Source organism: Pygocentrus nattereri, chromosome 5, assembly GCF_015220715.1.
Source record: "Pygocentrus nattereri isolate fPygNat1 chromosome 5, fPygNat1.pri, whole genome shotgun sequence".
In the NCBI taxonomy this organism is placed as follows: domain Eukaryota; kingdom Metazoa; phylum Chordata; class Actinopteri; order Characiformes; family Serrasalmidae; genus Pygocentrus; species Pygocentrus nattereri.
The window spans coordinates 45146253-45159242 of record NC_051215.1 but is presented as its reverse complement, the minus strand read 5'-3'; the positions used below and the strand labels follow the sequence as shown (position 1 = coordinate 45159242).

The window sequence follows — 12990 nt, the reverse complement described above, 5'->3', positions numbered from 1 at the left end:
ATGTTAAATTCAAGCAATTTAATATTAAAATGTGCTGAAGTGTGTTTTCTGTAGAGGATGTGTTAACTTATTTTCAGTAGACAATTGACCATTGACCAATTTGACCAGTGGTACCGAAACTTTTCCACATGATCGTATACATGTGCACTTTATGGCCAAAAGTATGTATACACCTGACCATCACATCTATATGAGCTTGTTCACCATTTCATTCCAAAACTATGGGCTTTACTACGGAGTTGGCTCCTCTTTGTGGCTATATAACAGCCTGGAAAGGATTTCCACAAGATTTGGAGTTTGCCTGTGAAATTGTGTGCCCATTCAGTCAAAAGTCATTGGTGAAGTCAGGCACTGATGTTGGACCAGAGGGTCCTGGCCTGCAAGCAATATTCCAATTCATCCCAAAAGTGTTCAGTGGGGTTGAGGTCAGTGCTCTGTGCAGGCCACTGGAGTTCCTCCACACCAAACTTGTCAAACATCTTCATATACCTCACTTTGTGCACAGAGGCACAGTCAAGCTGGAACAGGAAAGGGGCTTCCCCAAACTTTTGCCACAAAGTTGGAAGCATGTAACTGTCTAAAGAGTCTTGGTGCATTCCAGTGGGTATTTTCCTGCCAACCACCAAATCCAGATTTGTCTATCAGACTGCCAGATAATGAAGCTTTATCCGTCACTCCAGAGAACACGTTTCCACTGCTCCAGAGTTCAATGGTGTTTTGCTGTACACTCCAACAGACACTTGGCATTGCATATAGTAATATTAGGCTTGTGTGCAGCCACTCAGGCATGGAGACCCATTTCAAGAAACTCCCGATGCACAGTTCCGGTTACTTAGCACTTACAGTTGCCTGGGGCAGATCTAGCAGGTCAGAAATTTCACAAACGGACTCATGGCAAAGGTATCACCTTATGACAGTGCCATGTTTAAAGTCACAGAGCTCTTCAGTACAACCAATCCTGTCTAGAGAAATTGCAAAGCTATGTGTTTGATTTCATACTCTTGCTAGCAATGGGTGTAGCTGAAACACCTGAACTCAATTATTAAGAGGAGTGTCACATATGTTTGGCCATATAGTGTCAAAACAACATTATTTTTACTTTTTACAGCATTAATACTTGTTTGAATGTATTTCAATGTTATATGGTGTTATGTAAATGGTTTCAATGTGTTTTGTTACATATAGTGCTCTGCAAAAGGCTCAGGCAGCTGAGAAAATGATATTTAAAACCTACTTAACTGGGCAGAAAGCATTTGCATGCTCAGAAAACATTAGTATGAATACCAAAAATAAAAAATAAAAAAAATAAAACAATAAGTAGTGATTTTATGTATGCCAGTGTTTTTGTATTTCCAAACCTTCCCTCAAGTAAACCAGGACCAGGTTTGGTTATTCAGTACTTCATTCAGTTAAATCAGGTCTGCTGCTGATCCATTTAAAGAGTCCAAGTGATGGCTGAGGTCATCAAGGGGAAATCGGGAACCAAGCATATAACTAGCTCAAAAGATATTAACAAGTTTTTTAAACAAGAAATTCTTGATACTGTTTTACTGTAATAATGTTTGTTTGCATTATTGCTATGGATATACAGTGTTTTAAACGTATAGGGTTATAACCAGTGTGCGAAATACTCTGTGGTATTCTGGGGCATTGATGCTACTTTCAATGAAACCAAAATGTTTGGTTCAGCAATTCTTCTCCTGAAGTGCTCTTTTCCAGTTTGGTGAAATGCCCGTTCCAGTATTAATTGTGATCTTATTCATCTCTTCCTCTTTCTTCTTTTCACAGTTCACTCTTTCCATCTCTTGGGAAACTGGGCTTCAGATTTACAAGCATGCTGTGAGATACTGTAAAGTGTTTCAGAGGCAACTGGTTACAGTTGCTAGGTTATGAAGGACCAACTGGATGAACCAATTTGCTCCAGTGCCACCCTGAGGCAGACCAGTGCTACAGCTCTAGTTAGTTAAGAATACCAAACACAGAAACTTGCTAATTGTGGATGAAGCAGCTAAACTATGACCTTTCCCTGAATTTGAACTTGGGTGTCTATTTTTCCCTAAAGAAGAACATACTTTCATAATAAGTGTTTTTCTCAGACCCCCCAGATTTTCTTAGAGGCATTCAGGGGGTCCAAGAGGTTATTTAGAAGGTACAGGACCCCCAGAGCCTTATGTACAGTATGTCACACCCTGATTATAATCCATGTAAGTGATGATAAAATGAACATAAGCAATCAACATAAAAAAGGTCCTTTTTAAGCGTCTGTGACCTTTTCACAGTTCTGTGTGTATCTATTGTTTGTGTGAGCATTCAGAACTCCTGTACCTGTTCCTGTACATGAAAAAACGTTCTGCTAATGAACAATTCTTAAACTTTCAACAGGTAAGTTGTTTAAGTACATGCTGGTTTCCTGACTGCGCAGGGCCAGAATTGCCTTTCTCTGTACACTGATTTCAAAACTGGAATGCATGACCGCTAGAGGATCATCTAGCAAAGCTGGTCAGCTTGCCCTGGATTTCCAAACATTCCCTAGCCCTGAGCAAGCTAAATCCAACAAAGTGACACATTTTTTTCCCAGCAGCAGCACTTAATCTCCATGAGCCACAGTCTCCAAAATACTCATCCTTGTTTTGTTTGTCATGATAAAACATCCCAAAAGGCCATAACTATACGCTCTGCACTGCTAAATTTACTGTATATGGTTGAACACTAATGTTTGTGAATTTCATATAGTAATTTATATGAAAATATAAGCTCATGTTTTGAACCATTAAGGCCCCACAGAAGCCTGTGTGAGGTCATTTTTGTGCCATGTCTAGTTTGGAGGCAGGATTTAAAAAATATGAATAAGTAAACCACTTCTGATGAAATACATCTGCGAATCTGCTGTATGTCAAAGACCACAGACACGTGAAACGTGTCCTACAGAAGCAGATCTGGGCCCATAAATTCAAAGCTTCTCAGCGTAGGTGTGCTGATCTAGGATCAGACGGCCGTACTGACAGGAACATATGCCAGGTTCCAAATCAGCCCTCCTACAACAAAGAGCTTCAAGAATAAGGGCTCTGGTCTCATCTCTTCTGATAACACACTCAGCAGGAGAGCAACTGATGCTTAAATGTTATTATGCCAAAACAGGGTGAATAGATGCTGTAAAATCCTGCAGGACTTCAGGACCCAGTGATTAAACATACAGCTCTTTAAATCTCATCACATTCTCATGAGAACCATCATGAACATGTCTACGCGATATCTCACTCTGAAGTCCTCAGGAGGAAATGTTCAGGCCTGTGTTTAGCACCATGAAGACTTTGTAACATCATATTCTTTATATTTAAGACTTTCTTCTATTGACTTCTCTTTACCTGCCCAGATCCATCGCGAGAGTTTATTCACATTTTAGTTTATTTACATGTCAGAAGTTAACTTTGCAGTCTGAAACTCATTAATAGGCTTAGATCAGTAATGAGAAGCCCTAGAGTGGTAATGAAATGTATTGATAAATGCTACGTGAGCTCGTATCTGGTGTAGAAACATCCTCTCAACAAAATGGCAAAATAATTGCAATACATAGATTATGCTTTTTGCTAATTCATGAATTTATACTTTCAAAGAAATTAGTTAATCAGTTTCTTTCCAGCCGAGTACAGCTGGGCTTGACCCGCCATCCTTCAAGGCGCGTGGAAGACAAGCGTGGAGAATGTTCTCTGTACTGGCATCCAAGTGGTGGAATGAACTCCCACTGGCTGTCTGTACAGCAGAGTCTCTCGCCGTCTTCAAACGGAGACTGAAGACTGTCTTTACTCAGCACTTAAATGAGCACTGAATTAAGTATTGATTGCAATATATTGTGCTGCACTTTTATACACTGCTCAAAAAAATAAAGGGAACACTTAAACAAAACAATATAACTCCAAGTAAATCAAACTTCTGTGAAATCAAACTGTCCACTTAGGAAGCAACACTGACTGACAATCAATTTCACAGCTGTTGTGCAAATGGAATAGACAACAGGTGGAAATTATTGGCAATTAGCAAGACACACTCAATAAAGGAGTGGTTCTGCAGGTGGGGACCACAGACCACTTCTCAGTACCTTTCTGCTTTCTGGCTGATGTTTTGGTCACTTTTGAATGTTGGTGGTGCTTTCACACTCGTGGTAGCAGGAGACGGACTCTACAACCCACACAAGTGGCTCAGGTAGTGCAGTTCATCCAGGATGGCACATCTGTGGCAAGAAGGTTTGCTGTGTCTGTCAGTGTAGTGTCCAGAGCCTGGAGGCGCTACCAGGAGACAGGCCAGTACACCAGGAGACATGGAGGAGGCTGTAGGAGGGCAACAACCCAGCAGCAGGACCGCTACCTTCGCCTTTGTGCAAGGAGGAACAGGAGGAGCACTGCCAGAGCCCTGCAAAATGACCTCCAGCAGGCCACAATTGTGCATGTGTCTGCACAAATGGTTAGAAACCGACTCCATGAGGATGGTATGAGGGCCCGACTTCCACAGATGGGGGTTGTGCTCACAGCCCAACACCGTGCAGGACGCTTGGCATTTGCCAGAGAACACCAGGATTGGCAAATTCACCACTGGCGCCCTGTTCTCTTCACAGATGAAAGCAGGTTCACACTGAGCACATGTGACAGACCTGACAGAGTCTGGAGACGCCGTGGAGAGCGATCTGCTGTCTGCAACATCCTTCAGCAAGACCGGTTTGGCAGTGGGTTAGTAATGGTGTGGGGTGGCATTTCTTTGGAGGGCCGCACAGCCCTCCATGTGCTCGCCAGAGGTAGCCTGACTGCCATTAGGTACCGAGATGAGATCCTCAGACCCCTTGTGAGACCATATGCTGGTGCGATTGGCTCTGGGTTCCTCCTAATGCAGGATAATGCTAGACCTCATGTGGCTGGACTGTGTCCGCAGTTCCTGCAAGATGAAGGCATTGAAGCTATGGACTGGCCCGCCCGTTCCCCAGACCTGAATCCGATTGAGCACACATCATGTCTCACTCCATCCACCAACGCCACGTTGCACCTCAGACTGTCCAGGAGTTGGCGGATGCTTTAGTCCAGGTATGGGAGGAGATCCCTCAGGAGATCCGCCACCTCATGAGGAGCTGCCCAGGCGTTGTAGGGAGGTCATACAGGCACGTGGAGGCCACACACAATACTGAGCCTCATTTTGACTTGTTTTAAGAACATTACATCAAAGTTGGATCAGCCTGTCGTGTTTTTCCACTTTAATTTTGTGTGTGACTCCAAATCCAGGCCTCCATTGGTTAATAAATTTGATTTCCATTGATTTTTGTGTGATTTTGTTGTCAGCACATTCAACTTTGTACAGAACAGTATTCAATGAGAATATTTCATTCATTCAGATCTAGGATGTGTTATTTGAGTGTTCCCTTTATTTTTTTGAGCAGTGTATTTTATTGTATTGCACTGTGTATTGCAGTTTACTGGTATTGTATTGTATGACACAGAGTTCTCTGTTAAACTCTGTTCCTTTTCTCCTGGTATCTACAGTGACTTTGTTTCTAGCAGTATCTGAGCTCAGGACCATCTTTCTCTCTAATCTATTGGTAACTAGCAAAGATACTTTCTCTAGACAGACAAAGCACTTCTTGTAAGACGCTGTGAATAAGAGTGTCTGCTAAATTCTGTAAATGTAAATGAGTGTTTTAGTGATACCGAATGCACTCCAAAAAAAAAATATATATATATATATATATTCTTCTGCAGTGTGGTCCTCAAAAGTATGAGCCACGTTCATGCTCTTGCTAGAAATAATTTGTAGCCGACAAATATTTGAAAAGGCCGTATGTATTTGTCTAAATGAGAAAAGTTCAATAAATCTGACCTTTGTCTTTTTCCATCATTAAACATAAGGCAAATCCACTCATGCGAGTCATTTTAAACCTTCATAAAATGCTTTCACTTTTCATGAGCAGTGGATTTTATGTACTTCAGTAAATACGTCGAATTTCCTACAATATCCTGCCAGAAAAACTTCAGATCTCCAAAACGGAAACTTTTCAAGAGCGGAAAACAACTTTCAATGAAAGTGAACATAAAAATATCATATTCCCATTCATTTTTAATCATTTCTATTGGTCAATTCATAAAAAAATATTCACATATTGAAAAGGGCAGCTAATATGTACTAAAAAAGGTTTTGTTCTAGACAATGACCATGTGCTACAGCAGCATTTGGAGCGTGAATAAGAACGCAGACACTGCTTTATGTTCCAATGTTATTTTTATTAAATACTTTTAGACGTTTCAATAATAACAAAGCTATTATGAAGATCTACTAACATTCAAACAAACACTTGATATTTTTAAACTCATGGTTTTTATTAATCATATGGTCATGCAAAAATCCAGCATCCAATTAAAACTCAAGAGTATAGTCATATGTAGCCCCATCATATGGTTACAATGCAATAAATTGACTAGAATCTGGGCAACATACCAAGCTAAGGCTTTATTGATTTTTTTTTGTCTTTTTTTTTTAACATCACTTCATTTTAGCATTTGAAACAGAGCCATTTTTAAATTACCTCGAGAATGCAGGTAACATATGTGTGTGTATATATATATATATATAGAGAGAGAGCGAGAGATATATAGATAGATAGATAGATAGATAGATAGATAAGATTTCCATTTTTAAGTAAACACAGACAGTGAAAAATATTACCAGAGTAGACATGCATATTTTCCTCCTTCTGTCCAACTGCATATATGATTTGGTTGTTAAAGTGAGTGGCCTTTTTCTTTTTTTTTTTTTTTTTGGAGATATTTCCGTCAGCATATCAAAGCTCTCGTAAGCTAACTAACCTAACTGCACACTAGTTTTTTCTAGAAATTTGCTCCTTTTTCTTAGTCAACGTGAAGTAGCTGTATCGTTTCATGTGAACATTCCTCATGGCTGTGTGGACACATTAGGACGAGCAAGAAGGACGGGCTGTAGGACAGAGCGACAAAGTCATAAGAGAAGCTACTCGGACCCAAAACGACACACTGGAACTGTACATACACTGCATCAGGGCGCATGAAGGAGGAGTCACAGTGCCTCGCTGTGGGCTCTGTGGTGGGTTCAGCTCATGTCTGATACGTGCGAGTGAGAGCAGTGGACTCTGATGTCCTTTTTCCTCCGATTAATCTTTTCGCTTCTTTCTAATTACAGTGGAAGAAGCACAATGGCGTAGAACAAAGAGAAAAGCTTTTCCTGCAGTCGGAGTCACTGATATTCATGCGTTTCCACTTCACCACAGTGGAAAAAAAAAAAAAAAAAAGCAGTATTCGGATCTCGAACAGATACACACACACACGGATATGCCTTAAAGGGAGCACACTGTGTCCGAGTGTTTAACACAGCCACGCCAGGGATGGTTTGCTATGTGAACTTACAACATGTTTCACTTCACCCGTGTACTGGAAGTCCATAAGTGTGTGCGTTTAAGGGTGAAGATGGACAGAGAGGGCTTGCGGAATCAGCACAGCCTAGGCTCCACCCACAACTACAAACGGGCACTGCATTAGTATTTACAATAACGAAAAAACAAAACGTGATCCAGAAAAAACACCAACACCAACACCAAGAACACTAACATTAGAACATTACAACACAAACTGCCACAAAAGGGACCAATAAGCCCAACTGGCTTCAGCATGACCTGGACTCGCTGCTCTTCCTCCAAGTCAGCTTTCCTTTCCTCCGGTCTAACATGCTCAGGCGTCGCTCACAGTGAGCCCCGGAGAAAGCACAGGACGCGAGAGAACACACAGAACGACACGGACGGGACCAGACCTCGGACAGCGGACAGGCAAATGTGCAGGACGCGCGCGCGCGCAGTGAGATTGTGTGACAGCTATGGGCTGGTGTCAGGGTCCACCTGGAGAATGGACCGTCAGGAGGGCGTTCATAACCTGAAGTTGCAGAAGAAGTCCACGTAGTGAACGGAACAGCATAGCGTCTCAGGCTTATGTGCAAAACAGTACAGGCCATTTCAATTCAATTTAAACATGCTTCAAAACTGTATAGAAAAAATAAAACTAAACAAATGATATGCACAAGTGGGCGGAGCCCTGGGAAGTTGTCTGAGAAAGACAGAGAGAGAGACAGAGAGAGAGAGAACAAGAGAGAGAGCCAAGAGCCAGGTTTATATATGTGAGTAGTGTTTATCTCCCCCTAGTGGCCAGAGGGAGACTGTGAGCTCAGAACATACCGATAAAGTGAAGTGAGCGCGTTCTGCAACTTCAGGTTCTGAGGATTCTGATGTCACGGCTTTAAACAGACAAGAAAGCAGGTAAACTGACCCAGCTTCATGTATGGGCTTCAGGCGGGTGAGTATCACTCACTGTTGCTCTCAAGATCTCCCTTTCTCTATACATCCACACTAAAGACTCATTATTACCTTTCTCTTTATAAATATCTATGTATACAGAACTATATTAAACCGTGCCCCGCTTTTAAAAATCAGCTTTTTTTTCCCCTTTTCTTTTTTTTGTTTTGAAAACACAAAATACTTTTTAAATACAGCATCATTCAGCAGATAAAAACAGAGAGTTTCATAAAATAACACAAAATACTAATAAAAAAAAAAGAAAAAAAGTCTATACTCTTTCCCCCATCAAACAAAATTAAAACATTGTTAAAACAACTTCATGTCAACATCTAAATTCTACACTTTGGTGGCTTTACTTCTGATATTAAGAGAAATTTTTGTTTAGCCCCTTCAAATATCCCATTCAGATCATTTATCGCTGCATCCAAAACAGACATACACCTGTTCAAAAAAAAAAAAAGATAGAAAGAAAAAGAGACAGACAGACAGAAACACCACCAGCCACTGAAACAGTGGGTTCCCCCTTTTATGAATTCATATTTCTGATTTGAAACTGCCATCACTTTCAGCCCTGTTAATAGTGTGAGGATTTACGATCTCAATATTGTACAACATATTAATACTTTAAACACTCTCTCTGAACGACGGGCAGAAAAGATGGGATTCATGGGCAAAGGACAAGACAGCGCCCCCTGTGGGCATCAGAAGCATGCAGCATCCGGAGGGCGGGGCCACTGCCACAGCTGGCCCCCCACGTCTAGCTACGGTTGGACTGAATTGGTGGTGGCCACCGTTGGCTTTAAATATATTTATATATTTTTTAAAACTTTGTTGCATTATTTTTTCCCCCTCATATTTTTCTCTTCCGGCCGGGCTCCTGGCGCCAATCCGGCCACTGAGAAGAAATGCTCCAATCATCCAGGCAAGCTGTGGGAGAGACAGATGCATTTTGAAACTTCCAGGATAACAATACAACCTCATCTCCTTCTTGCCCTCCTTCCCTTCTCTACCCCGCTATTACCCCTTGGCCATCCTGAAGTGATGGATCAGTTACACAGCTGGCTAAACAAGTCAAAATTCATGGAACAGAAAATGACACTGTAGAAATGAAAGTCTATCTGACAGCTTAAAGACAGACACAAGCAAAATTCCATTACTGCCACCAGTAAGCAGCAATGACTTTTATGGCTGTTAAATGTAGAGTAAAACTTAAATATTCATGAAATGCAAAGGAAAAATTTGCATATGAATATAGAAAATGCCAATTTGAATATTTAAATTGACCTCTGGTGGTTACAAAATACAAGGAATAACTTGCTGTCTCTCACTATAACTAGGACTTTTTTCCTGACAATGGTAAATGTGACTGTACCAGCGACATATTACAATATAATGTTCAATCGTATGCAAAAGTTTGAACACCCCTCGTCAGATTACATGTTTTGTCAATTTTCCATGTGAAAACACATCCTCTACTGGGAATTTGCTGAATTTGACATTTCGGGACAAAATCTAACTTAAAATATATAATTTTTACACAGGTCATACTCTCAGCCCTCCCCCAATACCTTACATTATTTTATATTACATTTTGCCTTAAATGTGCAACAATATGTTCTCTGTAGATGATGTGTAGTTATTTTTACTTCAACAAAAAATCAACAAAATATGTAATCTGACCAGAGGCACCCCAACTTTGTATTTGACTGTATGTTTGGGAAGTAAGCTGCAAGTTTATCTGCTAGACTAAGTGCTCCAAACTGCTGCAGGTTTGAGAGGGATTCAGTAGGTACATGGTGTGGAAAAATATAACTGCACTTGAGCAGCTTGTTTGTTGTCTTCTCATCTTGAAAATTAATGCATTTAATAAACTATATTCAAATATTCAACAAGCATTCAAGTAAAATTTAAACATCAATTCTGAGCCCAGCTGACAGCGCTACTGACCTGTTTAGTAATTCCAAACATGGGTCCTGGAGGAATCCCTACCCTGTATGTTTTAGTGTTTTCCCTGCTTTTATACCCATTTCAATGAATTAAGTGTTTTAGAGCGGGGAAACACCAAAATATTCAGGACGGGGATACTCCAGCCCAAGGAACCCCTAGTATAATTATTTGACATGGTAGACCAAGCCATAGCTGTTTGTGCTGAGCACGTGTATGGAAGAACTCAGGGCTTGGTGGTACCTGTGCCTGTCTTGGTTCACTGTAAAGGTGCAGCAGGTGCTCCTGAGCAGTGGAAGTGCACGTTGAGCCACTTGGCATCACGGCGGTGCCACACGCGCGTCTCCTCTGACTGGCAGCTACGAGGACGGCCCTGGCTGTCGATGTACTGTGTCAGCCGGATGTAAGCGATGCAGGCTGCGTCCTCTCCGATCAGGTGCACATGAGGGTTTAAGATGGTGGTATGCACCGGCTTGCTGTTCTTACTCAGGACTGCAGAGACATACAGAGGAACATAACGAACTCAGGTCTTCTCAACATCACTCTAGGACACAGCCGACTTTGTTTACTGTCTGATCAACTTTCATAAATGAGCACAATTCACTTCATTAGATTCTTTAAGTCCCATTCACCTCTATGAGGCCAGGATCAGAGTGAGAAAGAAGCTTAGATTTGGTCACTCACGATTCTCAAAGTAGAACCTGTGGAAGTCCATGCCCTCCACCAGATTGCCCAGTGCCTCAGGCTCAAAGGAGGTCAGACCAGGGTCACAAATTCTCCTGAAACAAGAGAAGAGGGGAAAAATTGTCCCAAAATGCTTAAACAGGACTGAGTTTAGATATATATTTGTAGATTGCAAAGGCTATTTATATAGGGACTTCACAGCACATGCATAAGCACTGAATAACCTGTATTAAAAAGTGACATTTGAGCATTTATGAATAGCTTATTTCAGTAATCATAAGCTGACTTAAGACTTTATGTAGCAAATGACACTGCATTGATATTAGGGGCTTATAAGACCTATAACACCATATTAGCTCAACATATTTTCACTTAAGAACAACTACTATTCAGAAGACCTGTGAAGACAGCTAACTATGTCTGCAGCCATGCAGGTCTCCTTAATAGAAATCAATAATAAATAAAACACGAAGAAAATATTAACCCAAAGCCAAATTAATTTACAGTACCATTACTTCTGATACTTAGGTGCATTTAGAATCAAGTAATTTTGTACTGCAAAAAAAGTACCTTCTACTTTTACTGAAGTACAAGATTTTAGTGTGTCTACATAATGTATAGGGTGTATAACACAACATGTATGACACTGATATACGGGCCTCTGCCTCAAACTCCACTGCTAAAAAAGGAATACACGTCCATCACTTCAAGGGCTCTTATGTAATTTACTTCATAAAACATCTTAGATCATCTTGTGACTACTGAAGAAAGACATTACATTGCGCTATGCTATTATGCTAACAATCAAAAGAAGTTAAAAAAGTAATAAAGACCGCAAGCAAAAGGGTAAAAAGCCTCATAATTTGAGATAAAGCCAGTCCGGTTAATAGGAACTCACGTGTAGGCCTCGAAGTCTCCGTTGTTGATGGCCTCAATAAGCTGTTCAGTGATCTTGATGATCTCCTGCTTGCGTGCTGATTCCCAGAGAAATAAGACCGTTAAGAAAGTAGATAAACCACAGTTTGAAGTTTAACTGAACCAGATTTTAACTGCATGCTAATCCACCCCATGCAAGCCCCGGGCTATCTACCCTGAGCACGGATCTTCTTCCTACTGTAGCTGTCCTATCAGCCACATAGGATATTAAACACTACAAGAAGCAGCAAGCATCCTCAAGTATGCCAGCTGATTTTGTCCTTCTGCAGCCATTGCTAGTCTGAAGGTGGATACAATACAGATATGCTCAAAACTAAACAAACCATACCAGTTGTGATGTGTGAATCAGTTGGATTTTCAAACTCGGCACTACTTCTGGGAAAAACTTCGGAACACAAGCTTGCATAAACCTTACACAATAGTCTTTGGAACTAGCTGAAAGGCACTCACTTGCCAACGCTGCATATTACTGTTGCCTAGAGTAGAAGAGGCTCAAACGGTGCAAGTCAGGAGGGGAGCGGAGCAGGACTGCTAGGACTTAGGGATTTTGTGAAGGAAAAAGTATTAGAATGCATGGACTTGGGAGATAACATGTCATGCATGACTTGCTGTGGTAAGAGTGGGGAGTGTGCTCATAAACAACGCACAACATGTTTCACAAGTCAACCACATTCTAATGTTTTTCTGAAGCCGCCAAGCGTCTGGCTAATTCTACACTCTTCAGCCCAGCACTTACACTGCAGCAAGCTGCTGCCTGCTGCTGCTCTGGAGACTGGGGCAGGCACAGCAGGCTCCAGCTCAGGGCAAGAGCTCTGCCTTCTACTGCTCCATGCAACACGCTTCACATCATGCTGCGCTTCAGCTGCAAGACAATGACACAAATCAACCAAAAGGAAACTAAGCCATCCACAGAGACACACCCACTCAGGCCACCGCAAACCACTACAACCAAAGGAGAACCAAAGGGTAGATCCACTGCAAATCACCAGATTTCTAAAAATACCTCCAGCTCACCATCCCAGATTTGCTTAATACCTTTGGGAAATAACACTTTGACAAATAGATAAACTGCAAAA

The 12990-nt window shown here is 41.3% G+C and overlaps 1 protein-coding gene across 33 annotated transcripts in view; it reads right to left on the bottom strand.

The window, feature by feature from the left end:
• Positions 1-6725: 6725 nt before the first annotated feature.
• The window catches only part of camk2g2 (calcium/calmodulin-dependent protein kinase (CaM kinase) II gamma 2), a 101712-nt gene continuing 95447 nt past the window's right edge, over positions 6726-12990 (bottom strand). For 32 of the 33 annotated variants that reach the window (XM_037538734.1, XM_037538742.1, XM_017715838.2 and 29 more), the window contains 4 exons: positions 11877-11952; positions 10979-11073; positions 10538-10786; positions 6726-9277 (listed from right to left, as the gene is read on the bottom strand). In XM_037538734.1, coding sequence (XP_037394631.1) covers positions 10554-10786; positions 10979-11073; positions 11877-11952 — 404 coding nt within the window. In that variant the 3' untranslated portion in view covers positions 6726-9277; positions 10538-10553. Of the gene's footprint in view, positions 9278-10537; positions 10787-10978; positions 11074-11876; positions 11953-12644; positions 12777-12990 lie in introns of all 33 variants that reach the window. The other variant, XM_037538750.1, reaches the window with a different exon arrangement.